Source organism: Gossypium hirsutum, chromosome A11, assembly GCF_007990345.1.
Source record: "Gossypium hirsutum isolate 1008001.06 chromosome A11, Gossypium_hirsutum_v2.1, whole genome shotgun sequence".
Taxonomy (NCBI): domain Eukaryota; kingdom Viridiplantae; phylum Streptophyta; class Magnoliopsida; order Malvales; family Malvaceae; genus Gossypium; species Gossypium hirsutum.
The window spans coordinates 120,445,440-120,470,026 of NC_053434.1; the positions used below are offsets into that span (position 1 = coordinate 120,445,440).

A 24,587-nucleotide genomic window follows, 5' to 3' on the forward strand; every position below is an offset into this window, starting at 1 on the left:
ATGTTATTTAAACATGTATATCACCAATCAATCATCACATATCTATGATTTTACTTAAGAATAATCTCCATTTCATCATTTTAAAGCACAACATGTTAGCTGATTTTTTTCCTTTAACATCTAAGGCACATGCATGCTCATTTGTTTGGCTCAACTTCACCTATCTTCCATTTTTTTTCATCAAAAGAACATGAAACAACAACCATTTCCTTCATTTTAATTCATGACTAAATGCTTAAAAACCAAAATATACTTCAAGAGTTAAGGTAGAATCAAGAAGAACTCATGACATGAACCTCAAAATAGAAGCAAGGTACCAAGAACTTACCTTTAATTTTCCTCCTCCTAATGACCGAATACTCAAGAGCTTTCTCCTCTCCTTTCTCTTCTCTAACTTTCAGCTATGATGAACAAAGATGGACAAAACTTTGTTCTTTTCACCCCTTTTTCTTTTAATAAAACTTCATATTTCATCCATTTAATTCTTTAATACAAAAGACATGAAATTCTTATCATGAAACATTTACCTAAACCATTATCATGAAACATTTACCTAACCCATTATCATGAAACATTTACCTAATCCATTATCATGGAACATTTACCTAACCTATTATCAATTTGTATCAATTTATACCATAAATTATGGATATCAAATGTACATTTTGTCTACAACAACATGATGGCTGGCCACTTCATGTAAAATGGGAGGTTTGTCATGCAAATCCTCCTATTTTGCACTCCTATTTATTTGGCCACTTCAATTTAGCCTATAGCATTTTCAAACATTTTCACATAGGTCCTATTTCATAATTTCACTCCCTTTTTCTTATGGAAGAAAAGTTAACTAAAATTGTCGGGTTCTATCTTAAGCTTGGGCCTTCTAGAGGCCCACTAACATAATTAAACCTATGCCAACATTCACAGAATTCCCGAAAATTGGAGCGTTACAAATATAAACTAGAATTTCTATCAATCGTGTATACATGTAGAAGTCACAAATAAAGAACAAAAATTGTGTTTAAAAATAACATACAATAAATAATGAAAATATTAGTTTGAAACTAATTAATAATAACACATGAAATATGTACAATATTAAAATATTTTAAAAAATAAATTGTTTATCTTTCTGTTGTCATCAATCTTGAGTCGATGTCGAGCTAGCTTATAACACCAACTTAATCAAATACATTATTAATATATATATACACACAAATGATGGAAGTAATAAAGTGTACGTAATAAAATAAAAATGTTAAAAAAATTAGTTGGGTAGGAAATTAAAGGTTTTACTAATGTAAGTTCAAATCCCTATTATATGCTTATTTTTATTATTTTTAAATAAAAAGACTAAAATATCCTCGAATAATATAATTTATTTTAATTACGAAAGGGTATGTTCATAATTTCTATAACCAAGTTGGTGATCTGGTTGAGGGTGACACTAACTCAATTAAGAGCTTAAATATTAATATAGATGTCTTGTATGAGTTTGACTCAATCCGGCCCATTTTATGAAACCTTAATTCAAACTCTAATACTGTTATCTACAACTTTCCATAACATAATACATAATCAATGTCGTTTAAAAAAGTAACACATGCCCGTAACATTTAATAAAAAAATTGTGATATGGTGTTACACATATTTCGATTTTGATATGGTGTTACATGAGAGTCCAACATGAAGAAGTTTTAGGGTTCCAAATTGCCGGAAGTAAAAACTTTTGATCCTTTATTCCATGAGCATTGAAGCTTCCACCAGTGTGGGCATCAATATGGACCTTTTCGGGGTTTCCTGGGAAAGCGCCACTTCCGAAGATGGCTTTGCAAGCCGTGCCGACACCGATCGAATTCTTAGGAGGTCCATCGTAGAAGCCGGTGTTTAACGGGTTAGTGACCGTATCGGCCAACGTTGTCGCCAAGGCAATCACCATCGCATCAGCTGCCTTGTCCATGTTTGGTGGTTGTAGGAAGAAAATGGATTTTGGACCGGAATCAATTTGGATGAAAGGCCATTCACATTTTCTAGGGCACTCGAGTTCTGGATTCCCGATTATGATGTATGGTGTGATGTTACCTGTCATTTTAAAATAGTGAACAAATTAAGTAATAAATTTATCGGTGAAGATATTTGTGGGTTGGGTCAGGTTGCAACCTCAAAATATTCATATCTCTTACTCAACCTCATTTGAACCGACCCATGTAACTTATTTCACTGATTAAAAATTATATTTACTAATTAGCTTTAAATAAAAAAAATATCAATTCGGAAAATGGATATATTAGAGGTAATATCCATGTCCATCACAAATATTAATTCAAATATCTGAATCTACAATAACCTGAATCTGAACAAATAAAAGAACCTAAATCAGATATCCTCGAATATTTGAAAGAGTCGGAAGCTTACCGACGATCCCATTATAGGCACATGTTTTAGTGCAAACTCCTTCCATATTAACATCCTTTGCAGTAATTATAATGGGAAGCATGTTTTTCGCTTCCTTTGTGTGCTCTTTCACAATTTTTGTAATAAAATCACCAATGGTCAAATTCCTCCCATACTTATAGGAAGTATCATTGATTTGTTTAGCCACATTCACAATGATTTTAGGGACTTTATCATGTTTAGCTCCGGGCAACATGGCTTGGTAGCTTTCCACCATTTTCCACCACTTTGTGACTTGAGGTTGGAGGTTGAAATTGCCATCGGTGTTCAACGATTTTAAAAAATTGGCGATGGCTTCTTTTTTGTTGAGAGATACGTTGCCGTACCAAATGAGGGCTACGTTGATGGTTTCGATGAGGATAGGGCCAGGATAGGGCCACCGTGGTAGACGATTTTCGCTCGTGTTAGGACAGAATGTCTGGTAGTTGGCCATTATTTAGGGAAGGAAGGAAGGAGATGGAGAAGAGGGCAAGAGAGATGATTCGGATCGGAAAAGAAGACATTTTCGCCATCAATTTTAAAATGAATTCTTAAAAAAATTGAATGGAATTGAGATTAAGATATCTAATTAAGAATAAAAAATCGAATATCTAAATATGATAAGCTTAATTCAAGGAATTAAATGTTGGGTTGATCTTTAGAATTTTCTTAAGATAAAAAAACATGTTATCAATGGTAAATTAATTTCGAACACTTCAATTTTACTATTGAGTGGATATCCTTAAATTCCGAATATTTTATGTTCCTTATATTATAAATATATTTCAATTAAATATTGGTATTATGGGCTCTTTATAGATTTAGTTTCTTTCTAATCCCTATATTCTCTTTTAAGTGTGCATTTATTTCACCATATATACACCTAAATATTTTTTACCCCACAATTTTGTAAAGAAAAGATAAAAAAATAATAATAATAATATTTGTTCAACTATACGAAAAATGCCAAATTATGACATGTTTAATAGTTAAATTATTAAGTAAACTACACTAACAGAAGTTGTTTCTATTTTGATCAATCCAGATATTGATTACTTCACTGTTAAATGGTCACAAAATATTGACCGTAAAATTAGGGTAAACTACTCATTAATCACTCTAAATAGAGATCATTCTTATTTTGATCACCCAAAGACAATATGTGAAAATGCATCATTAGTTTTTCCTGTTACCATTTAACCGTGGAATGACCAATTTGATCAATTTCTTTTCAAGAGTGATCAAATTAATCAAAAAACAATTTGAAATAACAAAAAAAGGAACAACCACTACTTAAGAGTGACTAATGGGGTAATTAACCCTAAATTATTTGATAAAATTAACGGGAAAAAATTACCTTTGGAGTTTGGCATAAATATACATTTCAAAGAGTTGAGAATTAGAAATAATCCACAAAGAAAACGCATAAAACAGGGACTTTCCACAGAATTTGACCAAAAAAATTAACACTCAAAAACTAGATGATTAATTATAAATATTTAACTTCAGAAGAAAAACAGAAATTAGAATTACATATGTAATATTTACAAACAATCTTGAAATAATATGTACATTATTTTTTATGCCACAGACAAAATTTTAACACCAAATAAATAAGTTCTAGAGCAAGGGAAAATGGGAAGAATTACATATCTGTAGTCTGTACTGTGTTTACATTTTCCAGGTCTTGGGAACTAACAGCATATCCTTCTACTGTTACACAAGCATCAATGAACCAAAAGCTTCATTAACTTACAATGCAGTGAAAAAAAGAAACCAACAGTTGTATTGTTATGTAAAGAAGACAAATCCCGACTTTGAGATGAATATTAAGGATATTGATAGGTGGTTCAAGAGACTCTTGCTACAATCTATCACGATAATGCATTTTATTGTTTGATCATGTTTGAAAGACTGCAACAAGTTTCTCTAACTCAAGGACACCTTTTCTGTACAAAATACTTCAAACCAGAATCTAAGAAAAGTATAAAAGCAAAAAATTTCCTAGGGCAATTTACCTATGGTAATTAGATGAACACAGTAGAAGTATCATAAGGCTCTTGTATTAAGTCAGATTGCATTTTGCCCCTTCTACTAAAAAAAGGGGCAAATTAGTCCTTGTACGTTAAATCAAAGAGCAAGTCGGTTCTTTCTGTTAAAAATTTCATCCATTTGTACTGTTAAAAACTGGTATAGTTGATAGAATAACCAAACAGTGGCAAGTGTCATGCCACGTGTACCTCATACTGATGTACAAGGACAGTTTTTAATAATAGAAATGGATGAAAATTTTAATAAAATGACCGGTTAGTTTTTTTATCTAACATACAAAAACTAATTTGCTCATTTTTTGAGTAGAAGGGACAAAATGCAATTCAACTTCTAGTACAAGGGCCTCCATGGTACTTTTACCTATATAACAGAAAGAATAGCTACTATAAATCGATGTATAAATTAGAATGGAAAACAAAATGTTCAACTCATCTAATGAAATATGTGATGACTGCATCATTTTAGGTAAACTTTACCTTAAATCATTGGAAGTCAAAGAACATTAGCAGTCAGGAAGCGGTGATTAGCAACAGCTTCTGCTATTGGCCGTTTTCGAAAGTCGGGATTCAGCATTGCCTGCAACGAGATGAAAATTTGTTAGAGCCAAATTGCGAATAAAGACGAAAGGTAACGTGGCTGTGAACCCCCTCCATGTAAAAGAACCCATATCATATATACTAGCCTGTAAAAAAGTTCAATAAAATTAAGACATTTACACCAGGTACTATCTGGTTATTAATCTCCTCTACTTGCTAACACCTTCCTTGACCATGTTTTAGGCAAATTAACATTCCTACCGGTCATAAGAAAGATGAAAATATGTAATAAAACTTTCATATTGCAACTTACCTGAAGTAGTTCCCAACCAGCAGCATCACCCAGATCTAGAAATTTGACAGCTTCTAACAACCGGTCATCTGCCAAACAATACCTGCACAGAACAAGTGAAACAAAGGATAAAATTTGAACACTGATTATACTAGCTGGCTAAAATGAAAATTTGAAACCCATTTCCAATTTCTCACAAGATATATCGAGTAAATGAGAGATAATCATTTTATTTTCCTTCAAAGGTGTCCAATAGAACCTACACCTAGCAGAAACTTCTAAACTTTTACTTCAGAAAAATTAGAAAAGAAAAGTGCAACCAATTTTCGCAGTGTAAATAAAAAAAAAAAAGTTCTTTCAACTTTTATATGTGACAGCTTCCTGTTTCAAGTCATTAAGGAGGAGATCAGTTTTTATGGTTTATAGAACTTTCGAAGGCTGTCAACAATATATTAGGTAGAAGTACCATAGAAACTCCCGTACTATAAGTCAGACTGCATATTACCCCCCTTTACTCGAAAATTGGGGAAATTAGTCATTGTACACTAAATCAAAGAGTAAATTGGTTCTATTAAAAACTGGTTCCTATATGTTAGCATGAGGTACATGTGGCACATCACATGTAATTGTTTGGTTATTTCGTCAACTTCGCCAGTTTTTAACAGTAGAAATTGATGAAATTTTTAACAGAAAGAATCAGTTTACTCTTTAATCAAATGTACGAGTACTAAATTGCCCTTTTTTAAAAAATGAGGCAAAATGCAATTTGACTCAAAGTACTAGAGCTTCCACGGTAGTTTTACCCAATATATTATGTATAGGCACTAAACACTGCATTGTCCTATAAACTGGATTGTATTATGATCATATGATTAAAAAAAAAGGAACAATATGCCCCTCAGTACAATCAGTACTTGTTTTGAAGATTTGAAAGGCTTACTCTCTTGTAGCCATGACATCAAGTTTGAAAGTGCTTTCCAAAAGCCGCTAGCAATACATGAAACCACAATTAGTTTGGTCAGAGAACTGCTCTTCTTTTTGGGGGAGGATGCTTACGTACAATGGGCCGAACCAAAACATTTTAAAAGGAAATGCTGATATAGTTGCTTACTTGCAATGAAAGGCTATCCATGATCCCTGCTTCACAAAATGGAACAAAAGCCAAGTATGCAAAAAGAAGACCTGCTTCATAGCTGTCTAGAGACAACAAAAGAATTAATTTCTGGTATAAACAGCCAATAAGGAGTAGCGAGAAATCAAAACATTACATGTCATCCGCAATTCCGAAGGATCTTCTCTCCATAGGTGTAAATGCACCGGCAGATGATGCCCTTCTCCAAAGATCCTCTGAGAATGTGCTAGGACCTTCTTCCAAAGATGAAAAGCTATAAAGCAAAATGCCATATCATTGGATATGAATAATACTATGTTGAAAAATTAGAGCAGTTCCAAGCAATATTTAATGGTGTGTTTCCCTTTTTTTGGGAGAATACTCTAATTAGCAAAAAAGGGAACCAAGATGTATTTCTATATCTTTTAAATAGATGATATTATACATGCTCATGTAAAGGATCCTTAACCTTATTCTCAACAAGATTGGTATCTTTTTTGCACCCTTCATAAGTGTCATCTTATAGCTTTTCGGTCAAACAGCCAATCATTGTGATATCATGCAAAAGGGGCTTAATCTAAAATATTCAAAATTTCTGTAAAAACTATGTCCCTTCTGGCATTATATCACTTCTGGTAGCACACAATGATTTTGCGATGGCCATCTAGAAGAAAAGCTAAACAACAACATAGCAGTACCTGATGTCAACAGAAAAGGCTAGATCTCGAAGCTTTGGAACCAAATAAACGGCATCTCTTTCTACTATTGTACTGCCATCATTCAGTGAAAAGTTTGATTAAACTTCGAAGTGAACAGAGTAAACTGATTGTCTTTTAAGGAGGACAAACAAATCCAGACTTCAAAAGAAAATGGTCAAAAAATAATAACATATACTTGAGTATAACAGAAGCTGGTCCAAGACTCTGGTGTAATCTTTCATGATTATGCATGTAGGCTAAACCATTCATAGCACCCTGAAATAGCCTAATGACAAAGTATGTTCTGCGCTTAAATGCTTGCTCTTGCTCAAAAGGATTCCAAGGCTTTTCTTGTAGAGAACGGGCTCTTGATACTTTCTCACTAGTTGCTTTTGCAAAGTCAGCCGCACTATATTTACCATTGTCACGGAAGGCTAGCCACTGTACAGAACAAAGCTACATCATTTGTAAAATTACTTAAAACAAAAAGCAACTTGACTACTCACATATAGTTGATATGAAATGACAGACCTGCTCTCCTGTTTTTGTCTCAAATCCACCAAGAAGTAATAGAAGATTCTTACATATACCTTTGGAACTGCTCTGTTAAAAAGGTGCATAATCAAGATAAATCAGTACCATTCTTTTGTAATTGTCAAAAGAAACACAAATTTACTTTTGTAATTGGTTGAAATTTATTGTTGCACTTCATTTTACCTGGAGGAAAGCATGGGCATTGAGTTCATTGGCCGCCATCATATCAGCCTCAATACCGGCAGCTCGTTGTCCTGGATAAACCTTCATAGCCAATGGTTTTTGTAAAGTAAATAAAACTAACTAAATGGTTAACAACACCAAATGTAGTCTAAGAGCCTAATTTGTGACTCGGTTTAGATTGCATTTTCTTTCTTTGCGGTTCTTTGTAATGGTAGATGAGCTAATACTAGAGAAAATTTAGTAGACAAGCTCAACCTCCAATCATTTAAACTCCACATAATTATACCATGGTACATTAATTCAAAAGCAACTCCCTGCGACAAGTTATTGACATCCTTTCTTTCTATTTGAAACTGGAGAATCCTAATAACTTGGCCCAGACAAAATTTTACCTATGAAGAACTCTAAGGCGTAATCAGGATTGAAATTTAAAATAGATGTTAACTATGTAACATACTTACATTTTTCTTCTACATCGTGAAAATATGGATGTTAAAATAGGTGATTATTGAGGAAAATATATAAATAATATCACCTTAAAGATCACTGGTGTGCCTTCAAATGGACCCTGAGCTATTCTTCCTTCATAAAGCCTGCAGATGGACTGCCATGAATAACATCAGTAGGAAGATGGAAAAGATTCTGCAAGTTTCATCAACTGTAGCAAACATATTTATTGTGTAGATGTGCATGCATTTATCCATGGAAATGCACCTGATTTTTACACTCCCTTCTCCAACATCTTGAACTCTCAATTGCCCCAAATCTCCAGATGAAAATTCAAGATCAGCCCCTGACTGGAACCCTGAATAGCTGGAAAATAAAAAATTAAACCATTTTCCATGTCATATTTCAATAAGAGTTGTATCCAAATCCAGAATTTAACAAGAAAGTACTAATAACACTTTCCAGTTGCAGATTCAAAACCTCATTTAGTCCCCGAAAAACACAAAAGGGAAATAAATAAAGAAAGAATACACTTTTGAGAATGAGCAGAGCTTAAAGTTCCTTTACTATATACCTGCAAGGCTAATTAACAAATATATCTAACACAATGAGGTTCACACTTCAGATAAGTAACTGAATGTCATCTCCAAGGTTTGAACATGCATTCTCAAGGTGAGAATGCAATGTGCCTCATCACTGCACTCAAAACTTAGTTACTAATAAACCCCAACTTGTCATACCTCAAACAAAATTAATATTTATCATTTTTCCCATACTTTCTTGGAAAAAACACACACATACACACACGAAGTCCAAATTTTCTATTCTTTTGTTGTCTTTTCTTAGTTTCCCAGAAAATATAACCCATTGACTAATGCTTAGTACCTAAAAATGATCAAATAACAGAACCCCAAAACACTAAACATCCACACCCAAATGCCTGAAAATTACAGAATGAAAAAACCGAATTTACCTAGTAACATTCATGAAACCATAGCTACCAATTAGTCTCCCAACTTCGAATGAGTCAGGACTGGTAATAAGACTCGCTGTACAGAGTGAACTCGACCGAGTTCGACTACTCACCCAGGTGCTCAATCGCGGTTTTTTCGAAAGGAAAAAACTGGGTTTTTTAGAAAGGGAAAAAGGAAGAGAAGTAGAACAAGAGAAGAAGCAATGGGGTGTTGTAAAGATCATGGCTTGTTGGGTTTTCACCTTATTAAAGACTCTTCTTTTTAACTGAAAAAAAGTTTGTATAAAGAAAGAGGTAATGAACCTGGAAATGGCGGGGCAAAACGATAAGATTCTTTTTTTTTTCTCTTTTTTTGGGGGGGTTAACATTAAACCATATTACTCATCTTTTTTTTTAATATTTTTTTGGTAAAAAAAGGTTAATATAACTTTTAGTCCCTAAACTTATCAATTAATTTCACTTTGATACATATTTTTTTGTCGACTTTTGTAACTGATCTTGACAATTAGGTCTATTTTGGTTCTTTGAATTTGAAAAATATAAAATTTTGATAACGTGACATTCTTTAACATTATCAAATCTAGATAAATTCTAAGTTCAAGGACAAAGACAATGAGAAAGGGTTGGTAAAGCCCCAACGCCTAAAATGTGAAATTCATGACCCTTTAAATTTTATAAAATTTTAATTTAATAAATGGTAAAATTGTACTTTAACCTCTAAAAATAATAAAATTGTGGTTTAGTTTAGCTTTCATAAAAATATACTATTTAATTCTAGCCTATTCAAAAAAAATCCTGGTTTCACCCCTGTACGAGAATCTAAATGAAATTATTTTTTAAGTTCTAGTACTAAAATGGACTTAATTGTCAAATTCAAAGACTAAAAGTTATATTGACCAATTAGATAATTTTGATGATTTTACTATCTATACAACTATATATAAAAGGAAGGTGGCGTTACTTATATAACACGTGTAATAATTTTTTTAATATGAGAAGATAATAACTAAGTTTTAATACTAATTCCTCTAGTTTTTATGGCTAAATTTCAGTTTTGATCCTTATATATTACTCAGATTTCGAGAAGATAATTGCTAAATTTCAATTCTAATCATTCAAATTTTTATGGTTAAATTTTAATTTTGATCCCTATATTTCACTCAAATCTATAACCCTACCCCTAAGGCCTTCCTGACATGACACCTGACATGACACATGACAATTTTTTTTTGGACATGACAAGATAATGGCTAAATTTCAATTCTAATCCCTCTAATGTTTATGGTTAAATTTCAGTTTAATCCTTATATTTTATTCAAATTTGAGATTTAATCTTTATACTTTACTTTTAACATAAATTGGTACTTACACTTTTATAATATCATTGGTTAATCTAAATACTTTATTTTGATTAAAATGCTAATGTGAATTTTTAAAATTGTTAATACTATTAAAATTCTCTATTAAATTCAGGTAAATTACAATGTTATTTTTTGTTACATGGATATCAATTAAGTATTTGTTTTTTTAAGTTTCAAAATGTCACACCAACAAATTTACCAAAAGAATTTTAATGGTGTTTACAAACGAACCTAAATTTTCAAATTCGAAAAGTAGAAGGACACAATTCTAGAAAATAAAAGTATGAATATTAAATTCTAAATTTAGGAAGACTTTGAGCATTTTGTAACATTTAAAATTTTACTCTATAATTTAGCAAAAAATAAATAATTAACCCATCGCGAAGCGTGAGTGAAAACCATACTAGTTTTCATATAATAACCTCCTTTCAATATCATTAAAATACATTATTTTGTTCTTATTTAAAATAATATTAGAATATCACTAGCTTTCGAAAAACAATAGATTAATGTTTTCATCATAAGTGTAAACTATAATCAAAGTTATTAAATTATTAGTAAATTTTTGTTTTGGTCACTCGACATCAAAAAGTTACAAAATAATGATTGAACTATTCGAAACTTTTTATTTACTAATAGTTTAATAACCTTAAGTGTAATTTACCGTTTTAATTTCTAACGTTCACTTTCAAAATTTGCATCCATAACCAAACCAAGAAGAGTTGAATTTCAATATCCTTCTCAATAAACCACTTGATCGTGTTAAAAGAATATTATAAGAATATGTAAAAATAAAATAAATTATTAGGGTATATAAATATATGGAAAAAAAACACAAATATAAATATATAAAATTTTATCTTAGCTAAGTAAATTAACCCAAAACAATATTCAAAATTATTTTTCTTTACTAATTATTTAGTGTAATGGTAAGTCACATTGCATTTCTAATGGGAGACGTTAGTTTGAATATTGGAGTCAACATTATTGGGAGAGACAATCACGAACCTTAAACATAGACTGTAAAATAGACTTGAAAAAAAAAATTTCTTTAATTTTTTTTCTTTGGATATTCTACATGTCTGTTTTATGATTAATTGTTGGAACTGTTTTTTAGTTCATGGGAATGACCCCACGTTTTGTTGCCCACTACTTTCACACATTTGTTTGTGTGATAGTGGGACATGTAGTTGATGAGTTTTTATAGAGAACCACTACTATAAATACCAACTTAGCTTAAGGTCCCTAAACATTAAAAAATAAAAAACAAAAATATTCCATCTAGTGTTTTTAATTTTTCATACAGTTAAATTTAACGTCCTCGTTGGTGGTTTGACGTGCTTGCCAATGGTGTCACAACATTTGGATTGGCATTTGGTTCAGACAATGACTGGAGGTATTTACCTTCTATCTTTTTCCCTGCTCTATATTGTAAATCATTATTTATGCTAACATTTATGTATGAAGTTTGTGATTCCTCCAACAATATTATCTTCAAGTTTCAAACTTACGTCTCTTCTTAAAAATACAATGTACCTTCCCATTATCCAATACTTACTGATATTATTTTTCTTTAATAATATAATTTATCTCAACTAACTTCAATTTAAATTTTAATCACATTACATATGTGTCAGAATAAGCCAACTTCTCAATCTTTAATTAAGAGATCTCATGCAATTGGTATTGCTTTAATGGTAGGTAGGTTACAATCAATATTATAATTGTTTATGATATTAAATAATTAAATATATAATTATTATATTTAGTTAATATAATTTAATAAAAATATAAATAGAAAAAAAATTATTTGGTAGATTATTGACATTTTTATTATATATTAAATATAAATAAAAAATTTTAATTATTATTTAATCGAAATGTAATTCTAGTTTTATTATTTAATACAAATATAATTTTAATAATTTGAAGTTTTTATTATATTTACACATATTTTAATCTAATGCCTTTTAAGACCATTTTTAATCTTAGTAAACATATAAATAAATATGCTAAGTTGGCAAAATTAATACAAAGTATTAACAATATTAATTATTAGATTATAATTTTTGGGGAGATATCCATTTACATCAGTGTAAAACTAACATGTTTTTACACGCTTTCATAACTTTTTCTATGATTGATGTTTTAACAATTCAACCGTTAAGTTTATCAATATAATTATATTTATCATGCATGTAAAATTTTAAATCGATCCAATATCTCTATTATATCGATCTGAAATATTGTTTATATTAATATATATTTAATTGTTGAAGTTTTGCTTTACATAAAACAAATAGCTAATATAAATTTCTTTACTTCAAACTTGACTTGCATGATCTTCATGAATGAAACATGAAATATAACAATTGGATTTTTTAAATGTCAATAATTGAAAAAGTTACAAAAGAGTTTTAAACGGTGTTAGTTCTACTCTGTATAAATGAATCCTTTCCCAAAATTTTTAAATAAAAAAGTAAGAAAATTTAATTTTTATGGAACTTAAATCTTGAACTTTACCAAAATACAAGAATACACAACATATTTTGACATTTTTAGAAAGACTAACTATGGTTTAGTCCATCTATTATGCTAAAATTAGAGATCTAATCTCTATTTTTTAAATTGTCATTATTTGATCCTTTACTTTTATAATGTTATATTGATATATCTAAATTAATAACATCGTTGTTTGTTATCGTTAAAGTGGTTATGTGAAATTTTTTTATTGATAATCTATTATACAATTAGGGTTACATGAAAATCTGATCAACTATGTTCAATTAATAATAAATTTACATATTGATCGAATCTTAAATTTACTTTTTTTTTTAAATCTATGACGTCACTTTAAAGACAATAACCAATGCTTTTTACAAGCATCAAAAGAGATTAAGTCTAAAACCATATAAGCATGAAGGAAGTGTGAGGTAAGTGGTTGAGGCACCACATAAGCATGTCCCAACAATTACGTAATTAACAATGTTTCCCTTTATAACACCACCCGAAAAAATTCCCATGAAAAATTTACTCATCTCATCACCCCCAAATGACCATCAAGCTGATGGCAACTCACACAATACTCACAATGTTTGCTCTTCTAATGGCAGCACAATTCAAATCAATATCTTCAACGAACCTTCCACCAAAGGATGATCAAGATCTCCGTCTTGCCATGGAAGAGATGCAAAAAGCCAATTACTTCACCTTTGTAATGTTGCTCAACATGTTGCCCCTCGACCCAAAGTTCCTTGCTAACGTAACTTTTTTAATGCCCAATGATCGGATGTTGTCAAAAACGGTAATCCCAGAGAACGCGGTTTCCAGCTTCTTGCATCGTCATTCAATCCCTTCACCGTTGATTTTCGAGCATCTTTTATATATCCCGACGGGTTCGGTTCTTCCCAGTTTAATGCCGGAGTACTTGATGAATGTCTCGAATGGCGGTGGTCGAAGAACTTTTGTCCTCAACAATGTTAAAATCATTAGCCCGAATATATGTACTGTCGGGTCGTCCATCCGGTGCCATGGTATCGATGGGGTGTTAAACCCTGAAAGTAATATATCTCTACATACTTGCTCTAACACCATGGTTCCTGTACCACCACCACCTTCTCTGGTGGCCCCACCACCTTTATTGCCACCACCACCTCCATCACCAGTCCCATTTTTTTCTTCCCCTGAAGATGATTTTCTGGTGCCTGCCCCATTACCGGCTGATAGTAGCCAACATATTTCTGGGTCTTCAAAGTTATCATTAGGTAGAAAAATGTTGAAATCAATGGCTACCATTTTGGTACCACTAATGATTGGTGTTTCCATTTGAAAAGTTGATAAGTATTTGGTGAAATTGTTGGCAATAGTTTTAAGATTAAGTGTTTGAAAATTAATGCATATGTATGTGAGCAATATTCTAGTAAACCTTATTTCAATTTATTGTGTATTTTTTTTATAATAACTTGTATGAGTTATCTCGAGTTAGTAGAGGAACTAATTAGACATATATAATTAGACCTCAAATAATTTGTAATTAAGTTTTGGCTCTCCACTTATTAATTACAACTTATTTAATTACAAAGTCATTTCATTATAGTACCATGGCTAAACTCTCATTTATTATATATCATTATGAAACTACTTATTAAGTGTTCATCCAATAACCTTGTCTTAAGTATTTTACACTCATGGGATATCATTAATCTCTTTGGGACAAAATTTTTCCTCTCAATATGATCGTTTTTATCTCATGGTTTCCATTACATCTTCCGATATGAAAAAGTCAATTAGTAACACATAGTAATTAAATAATTTGTCTTATGCCAAATGACCCATAATCACGTTCCTTTTTCATCAATCATGTAATACCAATGGGATGATACTATTGACTCTTATAAGGTTACAATTCTACTATTATGGAATGATACTACATCATGCAAAAGTAAATCATGCAAAAGTCATATACCCAACGTACGAGCTTTCGGTTCCTTATCTATTTGACTTAAACTTTTACTATATCAAAGTATATGAGTCACGCATATATAGTTCATCATTCACTCAGGATTAAGGTATGCCACACTATGAATGTCATAAGTGAATAAATTCATAAATGGATTCAAGATGAATTCAAATTAGATTCTATCTGATGTATTGTTAGTCTAGATAAAGACATCTATGTCTCTATCTTCTGGGAGTCATTCACTCCGATGTCCAAGACAAAACATCTCCCTAATTGGATTTGATAGATGTCACAATTATTTTTCAATTGATTTTCTCAATGTCGATTAGATTAAGAGCTGTTTAGATTATTTACTAATACAAGTTGTCTTATCACATTATGATCCGACGCATAATACAACTTAGTATATTTAAATATTAGATAATCAATGAGCCAATATTTGTTTACATTTTACTTTATGTGCAAAAACTGTTGAGAAGAAATACAAATAATTTAATATATTATGGGATTTTATTTAAACCAAGTTGTTCGAAAAATTACAAATATAAAATGACTAATATACTAAACATAAGGCACTTGATCCTAACACATACACCTCAATGATCAAAATTAGATGAAGTGTAATTATAGGAAGAACCTTACACCTCTACTGAGTAGCCACCACATGACACCCAATCACCCAACAGAGGAAACCAATATGAAGTCCTAGATAACAAGGGCTAGAGAAGGAAGTTCTCAAATACATTACTGCAAGTTTCAAAATCTTTATGCTTAATTGGAAAATATTTGACTTGAGTGTCAGAGTGCACATTAAGAAAAATCTTCGACATCTTCTAACTAGTGTTTGCCTTGCAAGTTTGTTGGCCACTGATATGAAAGCTTGAACCAAAGAGATCCTCACCACCCAGAAGGCCTCCTAACTAGAAGAATCCCACCAAGGGATCATCTCCAAATGAGTTTTTACCCACAAAGAACTCCACCAAAGGAACATCACTAAAGGAGTCCTCATTTTGGAGAACTCCACCTAAAGAAGCACCATTAAAAGAGTCTTCACTAAAGAGACTTTTGTCATCGTAAAGACCACCATTAAAATATGTCATCACCTAGAAAATTTCCGCTAAAGATACAACATCCCTGAGTCCTACATCACCACAAAACTTACACTATAGTGAACTTCACCGAGGGGATCTCTACCATTGTGAAGACCTTCACAAGACTGAGACCTCTCTAAAGAGCACATTATTTACCATGGTCAGAATAGTCTCTACATAACGACCAACGATAAGGCATCGATCTACCACGGTACAATGGTCCTCGTACCATGGCCATATTGATCACCAAGGTGAACCACTCCTACTGGTCCTTTTCACCTCGAGTATCATGGTGACTCATGCCTAATAGCTTCTTCCAACTTGGTCATCACGACCTCCTCACCTCAATAACCCATGTCAATAAGCTCATTCTCCCTCTATAACAAGACCACCATGATTACCACGAGCATTGTGGTTCCCTTGCCTCTCAGGCTTACTTCTAAATATCCCCTTTACACCCATTTACTGTGGCTACCATCATTACCATAAAACCAATTCACCTCGGTGATGCCTACCCATCACGATCATTGTTAATTTACATACACTGTTAAGGCCTTTTAGTCTAATATCTCTCATTGTTGTGGTTTAAGAATATTTAAATGAGTGGCTTATCTTTGTATTTACTTTCAAAGAATTTAGAGGTAAGACAATGACTAGAGATTTAGTATTGATTAGTCATGCATGTTAGACTATTAGGAAAGTAGGTGTCAAGTTGTGTTTCAAAAGAAAGAGTTAAAACCAAGTAACAAGAAAAATTCAGAAAGTAATAGCTATATTGGAAATGGAAGAAGAATGTTGATAGGTAAGAGGTTTGTGATGGAAGTATGGTCAACATTGGAAGTGGATTGGGTGAAGGTGAATTATATTGAAGCTTATAATGAGAAAAATAAAATTGTTGGGATACAAATGGTGATAAGGAATTGTAAGTACACTTATTGGTGTCATTTTTGAAAGGTATCTATTCAAAAGAGCTTGAAAGCAAAAGCTATATGTGAAGAAATTGCTTTAGCGAATCAAAAGTGCAAAAAAGTGATTGTTGAGATATAAAATACTATGGTACACTCAACAATCGTATGAGGGTAAGCAAGTACATTGGCAAATGACCTAAAATTGAATAGTAAGTATGCATAAAAAGTTTGAAAACTTATATTTTTGAAAAGTAAACTTGAAATCTAACTTGTTTGCGAATTGAGTAGGAGATGAATATGCCAAATTTCGTTAATCAACCTCTATCATATTTCGTGAATATCTTGAATAAGAATAATCACACCTAAATAAACAACAACTTTATTAGTTACGAAATACCGAGAGTCATGAGTGAAAAATCATATACTAGGTCATAAGATGTAAGTTGTACTTGTTTGAATGATGTACATAAGATGTAAGTTGTACTTGTTTGAATGATGTACATGTATTGAATATTCTTTGCAATATATTATATGCCTATAACTATTTTGTTAGAAGAAAATTATAATAAAAAACCATGGAAGTTTCCTCACAGTTCAGTCCCACCCCTTAAAAGCATATAAACAAAACAAAAATGAAATTGAATATGTCCATTCTACTTTCACCACGAAACCTTCCCTTTCTCTCTTTCAACGCTTTCCTTTCCCTTTCTTTTTCCTTTCTTTCCTTATTCTCATTGCTATAAAACCCATCATTTATATCATTAGCAAGAAAAAAAAACCAGACCCATTTTTTATTTTTATTTTTTAAATTTTTTCCTGCTTGAAATTGCTCTCTCTGATAACCCCAAATCCTCAAGTTTCTTGTGGAGAGAGAAAAAACAGAAACCCAAAAACAAAAAAAGGGGAAAAAAATTCTAAATTCAGTATCCATTTTAATTGACAATTTAAAAGGATGGGTCAAGCTTTTCGCAAGCTCTTCGATACCTTTTTCGGTAACTCAGAGATGAGGGTATTTTCAATCTCTCTTTATTTCTTTTGTTTTGTTGATAATTGGCCATTTGCATCTCGTTTAGTTATATTAACTGAAAGTTGATCATCGTTAGGGTTCTTTTTTCTTGTACCCTATATAATATGGTTTTATAATTAATGTGGAGTTGAAGAAAAGTTCTTGACATGGATCTTATAGGGTAGTTTTGCTGAAGATCTTATATCCCATTAAAGTCAGCTAGATGTCTGTGAATTTAGCTATATCTTTTCAATGAATTCTGTGAATAGATACGGGTCGACCTCTAATGTAGAAATACGTGATTGTACTAAGATTTTTGTTGCATAGAACAAATTTTCACTTTTGGGTGTTTTGAGGAATGTGTTTGTATCATATTGAGTGCCGTTGTCTATTGCATCGAAAATTCAATCTTTTGTTTTGTTCAATGAAATGGAAGTGGGAAATGCAGGTGTTTTCTGTCATTGATTGAGTTGTATGCTGCAGGTATTTTCTTTTATCACGTTGGTTGTAGAAAAGAAAATGAATCCCAAATGTGTTCACACTTTAGTATTTGTTATAGCTTGCTCTTTCTTGAATGAGATAAATGAAAAACACGACAATTGTATAATGTCCTCCTAAGTTATGTTGAGAAGTTGAGTAACCTGATTTACCTTTGTTATCTTTTACTCTTGGTAAGGCTCAGCATCTATTTGCTAATGTTCAGAACATAGATATTTTCTCTGATTTTGAGTTCTATTATAATAGGATGTACATTCAATAATGTAGAACTAGAATGTTCGAAATTGCCAGACTTTTTCATTTGTCGAGATCCCATATGCATCAAATTATGGTTTATGTTTTTCTTTTTGGGGCAAAAGTCTTCTTGTGAAGCAAAATATTCTACTTAATGTTGTCTCTTTTCCCCTTTAACTATCTAGTTTGATATTGTTATAAGAAATAATAAACTTTGTTGATTAGTTGTCATCATCAGTGCATCAAATCTTTCTTGGCAGTTCCTTGCCATGGAAGATGATAAGAATTCTGTTACACTAGTATTCTAGCCAATGCAAAGGGAACATGTTATTCTAACGTACTTATCTGGAAATTGCTCAGTAAAGTATTTATTTTTGAATTTATTCCTGAATTAGTTATCTTATTCGTCTGTATCCGTGCAACATGAAGTTATGCTAAATGTACAATGATATTGTATAGGATTTGATGCATTCCTGAAAAGGTTTGTAATGCCTTTATATGGTTCATGCTTTGTCCTATGTTTATTTTGTGGTTGAATAATATCTTAATATGTTGTTACTACGGGGCAATATATAATAGAATGCTTAGTTGATATTTTGCATTGTCATTAGACTATGTTAGAAAATTTAGAAATAGTAAATAATGCTATGAACCTGCGAATGATTGAAGTCGAAAAGTTGCTTAATTTACTTGTTTGTTGAGTTTAGGTGCCATGCTAGATATTCATTGATGAATCAAACATATATATGAATTATAATGCTGATCAGTTTAAATATGTATTGACCATTTTTTGTTTTTAACTCTGGAGATAATGTTTTGATATGAGTTCACCCTAGAAATTAGAGTCCTGAGAATCATTGAAGTCAAAATGTGCTAAATTTACTCATTTGTTGAAATTAGGTTCTATGGTAGATATCTTAGAAGGACCAATAGAGATGAGTTATAATTCTGATCAGTTTATATTTGTATTATCCGTTTTTCCCCTAACTTGAGAGATACTGTTTTGATATGAGTTCACCTTAGAAACTAGGATCCAAGCCAGTGCACTTTTGACATATTAGTACATTGATTCAGATTTCTGAATTTAGGTAGTAGCATAATTCACATGTCTTACTCTTTTCTGTACCACATCTGGGCATGCTATTATTTATCTCAGTCTATTATTGAAGGTTCTTCTACTTTATGTTTACTCTTGCAATTAGATACCAGTACAGTTCACCTTTTATTTTTTATAAAAAAAATCACTTTATATTCTCCTTTCTCGTTGTGATTTTCTGGAACTGGTTCAGGTTGTGATGCTTGGCCTTGATGCAGCTGGAAAAACAACTATATTGTACAAGTTGCACATTGGAGAAGTTTTATCAACTGTCCCCACTATTGGTAGGCAACTTAGTCTATAATAACTTGATTTTAGAAACGGTTAACTATATGATTGAGACTCTTGTATTTTGCTGTTCTTTCTTTTCCTTCTTTTTTTTTTCCTTTGGGTCCTCACTGGGAGAATGGAACTAGAACTCTAACTGGCATTGGATCTAAAACCCCAAGGAAAGAAAAGTCTCTCTTAGCCCTATAACCTTCTTGCCTGGCCTACTATATAGCCTGATAGATTGGCCTTGCCAGCGTAGGATTCCCCCGCACCCCCTGTAAAATGCCCGCTATCAATAATAGCTTTAGGCATGAGAAAAAAAAGGTTTCACACCTATACACCCAGATCCTCCATCCATATAAGCTTGCTTTTGTTTGACACATTCTCAGTCCTAATGTTCACTAAAATTGGCATGCAAGGTTCCACTTCAGGAAGGACTAAAACCATAACGCTAAAACTAATTCACTTTTTTTTTTCTCAAAATGCTACATCAAATCTGAATAAAACTAGCAAATCTGTCAGAGTGGACTAGTGGGCCCTTATTATAAGATTATTTTTCCTAGTTGGCCAAATCACTATTCAAGGGACTGTATAGTTTAAGGAAATATTAATTCAGTAATAAATTATCATTCTAGTTGTTCTGTTGTCTTGCATTACTGATGAGTTTAGACTCACTTCAAGTCTTCAATAACAAGTATTAACTGATTTTATAAAGTTCCCTGACTGTGTCATGCACCTGCTTTGTACAGCAATGTGGTTGTTGTTTGGGATAGAGAAACCGTGCTTCTCTAGTCTTCGTCCCTATAGGTGCTTCGTGAACAAAGTAATTGAGTTTTGTGAACTCTGATTCAGTGTGTATTAGATATATCATTGATTAGATTTTTTTTTTTGTTTAATTTATTTTCCTTCTATATTCGTCCGAATCAATTTTTTTCCTCAAAATTTAATTTTGACATAGATCATTGATTAGTGTTATGGCCCATTTTTCTATTCCTCACATAATCTTTGGTTGAAATTTTGGCTTTAAATTGGATTTATTAACTTTTTTTCCTTGAGGTGGATAGACAAGTTGATATGAGTAATGAGTTCTTATTGATGTCTCCTTCAGGATTCAATGTGGAGAAAGTTCAATATAAGAATGTGATGTTTACAGTTTGGGATGTTGGTGGACAAGAGAAACTAAGGCCACTCTGGAGGCACTACTTTAATAACACAGATGGATTGGTGATAATTAGCGCTCTCTCTCTCCTCTTAAAAAAATGGAATACATTTTCACCCTCCAATTGTTCTTCTGATTGTTTTGTTAATTTGTCAAAACTGAAAGATTTTATTTGTTAAAGTGATTTTACTCCGTTCTTCGCTACTGATTGAAAAGATAAGCCATTCATCTCTCTCTCTAATACATATTTCTGTTCAGATCTACGTTGTTGATTCCTTGGACCGAGAGAGGATTGGGAAAGCTAAAAATGAATTTCAGGTTGTAAATTTAGAAGGTACACAAACTTGTTAAGCATTTGGGCTTAATATTTGTCTAATTTTCTCTTTATGTTCTTTCAGACTATTATCAATGATCCATTTATGCTCAACAGTGTCATCTTGGTGTTCGCCAACAAACAGGACATGGTATGTTTTGTGTAGTTGTTTTGGACCTGTGTTTTTCTGTATACATTGCAAAGTGCATGTGGTATCTGCTAGATGAACTATTCAGAACAAAAGCATGCAATTTTTAGTAATCTGACATAACAATCTTTTGGTTATTTTACTTTCTCACATGTAATGGAAAAGTGAACTGTTGAGAACAAGACATGCAATGTTGCTTAATCTGACATAACAGTCTTTTGGTTATTTTCCTCATGCAATGTTGCAAAAGATTAATAGCAGCAAAGAAACTGACACTTTAATAGCATTTACAATTGTAAAACATGGATAGCATTAGTAATGTTGCATATTTTTATGTGCATAGAATTCGAACTTACTTATGCTCTGTGCTCTTCAATATAGTTTAACATGTCTGCTTATCATAGTGATTTACATCTTACCTTTGAAGATCTATGAACAAAACCTTACTTCATTGTTCAATATTGATAAAATGTGGCTCTTGTATATAGCTGCATGTTTGATGACTTCCACTGTATGAACTGTAAATCCTTCAACCAAGGGTCCTTATCAAAGTTCCCCTTGCTCTCTCATTCCCCTTAACATTTTTCTACTTCAAGAAGGCGTCATTTTACCATTGTCTGAAAACTTTGATTGCCTCAAAATTGATCATCTTTGGCATAATATGGAAAAAGCATGTGAAAGTGCAGCATGGCTGCTTTAATTCCTTGGACTAAACAGTAAACACTATTGTAGTGTTGCTTTTTGGTTGGATGAAATTATGACACATGAGTTTTCTAGAGTTCTTTGCTAGAAAGACGCAGCATATATATGTGGACCAGGTTGTTGTGAGAGTATCATTACTTCTGTTTGATTAAATTTTGACCTGTTTGGTTTTTGTGATCATTGCCTAGAACAATGATACATTTTCATTAATAGTATCAAGATATTCATGTGATCTTAGCATGTGTTTTATCCTGTTAGAGACCTGTATCAATACTATTTGCCCCCGTATTTTTTAGCATTTGCTGGTTGTAACATGAATTTCTAGTTAGATTGTCTCAACTATATCAATGGCTCTCTTTCCTTGTGTACTTTTTGGTATAATATGTACATCCAAGGTAAAATGAGATCTAGGTGGCATGGGAGATTGTTGCCCTCTTAAATGTGTTTTTATCCTAATAAATTTGGTTAAACAATGGATTTGGCGGAGTTGGAATTCCCCTATAACAATCAATGCTTAGCGAATGGATAACCAAAATACATATAGAAACATTTATTGTAGTTCTGTTTTTGGGCGAAAGTAAAATCCGTGAAGCTAGATTGTAGGTTAACGCTGAAGTTCATTTTGCTTCCTGGCTTAAAATTCAATGGCTCTTTTGTATGGATATCGTGTTGTTATTCTCCGTTCTCACATTACTACTAATGATGTAATGTGGAGATCGATTGTGGAGGACTGAGCATCAATATCTAATCCTTTTAGCATTCATCATTCCGTTAAGCTTGTTTTTGTGACAGATGAAAAGGGCTAGTTTTTCTTACCTCTTCCTTCTCCCATTTTGCTTTGGCTGAATAATTGAGATGAAAACTGCAGTCTTGCACGCTTATTTTTTCGAGCTTGCTAGTTGAACTAAATCAACCATTATTTGCTTTTCCTTGTACTATGATGCATGCATCAAAGTTCCCTTACAAAAATGTCTCTTTCAGTTTATCTGATTTTGTGTTTTCTCTTTCCAGAAAGGAGCAATGACTCCAATGGAAGTATGTGAAGGATTAGGCCTTTTTGATCTGAAGAACCGAAAATGGCACATACAAGGTACTTGTGCACTTAGAGGAGATGGTCTCTATGAAGGCTTGGACTGGTTAGCCAGTACGCTCAAGGCAATGAGAGCTGCTGGATATTCATCGATAGGTTCATCATCATTCTCATAAACACAGGTTCCAACCCCTTCTCTTGCCTATATTCCCATTAAAACGGAGCTCGTAAACAAGAAAATAATTCTTGACAACTTCATTCCCAGATACATCATCATCATTGAAGCTTGTAAGCCGTGTTTAAATCACTAGGAAGTTCGATGTTGTAATCGAAGTGTTTTTTTTTTTTTAATCGGTTTAGTCTAAAAGCTGATGAAAGTCTAGTAGGGGGGTGTTTCCCCTTGCATCTTATATGGCACTTAGATGAGTGAGTTTCTACCAATGTGTGCATATTAAAAAAGGCAGGTATTACATCAAATGAATTTCATTTGCTTACCAGGGATATTTAGATTATTGACCCATAAAACTCATATAAAGTGGAAAATGATTGTCATTTTGAGTTTTCTTTTGTTTTTTCAGTCAAGAATTTGAGGTTGCAATTCTTGGTTTCTGGAATTTTCGTCGGATACGATTATCGCCTTTTAAAGATGATTGTATGAACTATGCTAATCGTATGTAAAGTAAAATTATTATACATTATATCAGGTCAGCCCTACTTGCTATATTTAATAATTCAACGTTTAGATAATGGGTAAATTCGACTCTAGTCGACTCTTTTGTAAGGTTGAAGTTGACTTTAGCCAAAAAATAAAGGTTAAATTGATAAAGATTAAAAATGAAAAATGTAAATTTTAAGGATTAAATTTGTTATTATACCTTAAATCTTTTATTAAATTAAATTTCATTCTTATTTAATGCATTTTGACAGAAAATGAAAATTAAAGTAATGTCTCTATATCCTATTTGGAATTTGTACTAATAAAAAAAGCTTAAGATTTTTTATTAAAGAATTGTTTGTGAATTGATATGATTATAAATTTGAAATCATAAAATA

General features: G+C 32.0%; 4 protein-coding genes across 7 annotated transcripts; 2 read left to right on the forward strand and 2 right to left on the reverse strand.

Annotated features, from left to right (window-relative positions):
- Positions 1-1,596: 1,596 nt before the first annotated feature.
- LOC107955120 (protein EXORDIUM-like 6) lies at positions 1,597-2,954 on the reverse strand. Its single transcript, XM_041082211.1, has 2 exons — positions 2,374-2,954; positions 1,597-2,082 (listed from the first exon to the last, which is right to left on the reverse strand). Exons 1-2 carry the CDS (start codon positions 2,885-2,887, stop codon positions 1,670-1,672), a joined length of 927 nt encoding a protein of 308 aa, XP_040938145.1. The 5' UTR covers positions 2,888-2,954; the 3' UTR covers positions 1,597-1,669.
- Positions 2,955-3,896: 942 nt separating this feature from the next.
- LOC107963608 (uncharacterized) lies at positions 3,897-9,623 on the reverse strand. 2 transcript variants are annotated; one of them, XM_016900054.2, is made up of 13 exons: positions 9,260-9,623; positions 8,554-8,652; positions 8,375-8,432; positions 7,840-7,920; positions 7,654-7,725; positions 7,319-7,563; positions 7,123-7,194; positions 6,582-6,698; positions 6,425-6,506; positions 6,254-6,300; positions 5,335-5,416; positions 4,962-5,061; positions 3,897-4,146 (listed from the first exon to the last, which is right to left on the reverse strand). In XM_016900054.2, the coding sequence occupies exons 1-12, from the start codon at positions 9,481-9,483 to the stop codon at positions 4,978-4,980; spliced, it is 1,263 nt and encodes a 420-aa protein (XP_016755543.1). In that variant the 5' UTR covers positions 9,484-9,623; the 3' UTR covers positions 3,897-4,146; positions 4,962-4,977. The 2 variants fall into 2 exon arrangements, with proteins under 2 accessions (XP_016755543.1, XP_016755544.1); XM_016900055.2 differs by having other exon boundaries at positions 3,938-4,143.
- A 4,020-nt stretch (positions 9,624-13,643) lies between these two features.
- On the forward strand, positions 13,644-14,559 carry LOC107904415 (FAS1 domain-containing protein SELMODRAFT_448915). Its single transcript, XM_016830787.2, has one exon. It carries the CDS (start codon positions 13,673-13,675, stop codon positions 14,447-14,449), a length of 777 nt encoding a protein of 258 aa, XP_016686276.1. The 5' UTR covers positions 13,644-13,672; the 3' UTR covers positions 14,450-14,559.
- A 3,081-nt stretch (positions 14,560-17,640) lies between these two features.
- On the forward strand, positions 17,641-24,143 carry LOC107963634 (ADP-ribosylation factor). 3 transcript variants are annotated; one of them, XM_016900067.2, is made up of 7 exons: positions 17,676-18,087; positions 20,106-20,196; positions 21,291-21,406; positions 21,600-21,659; positions 21,740-21,805; positions 23,516-23,716; positions 23,800-24,143. In XM_016900067.2, the coding sequence occupies exons 1-6, from the start codon at positions 18,031-18,033 to the stop codon at positions 23,708-23,710; spliced, it is 585 nt and encodes a 194-aa protein (XP_016755556.1). In that variant the 5' UTR covers positions 17,676-18,030; the 3' UTR covers positions 23,711-23,716; positions 23,800-24,143. The 3 variants fall into 3 exon arrangements, with proteins under 3 accessions (XP_016755548.1, XP_016755556.1, XP_040936093.1); XM_016900059.2 differs by having other exon boundaries at positions 17,641-18,087; positions 23,516-24,086; XM_041080159.1 differs by lacking the exon at positions 21,600-21,659 and having other exon boundaries at positions 23,516-24,143.
- Positions 24,144-24,587: the final 444 nt, after the last annotated feature.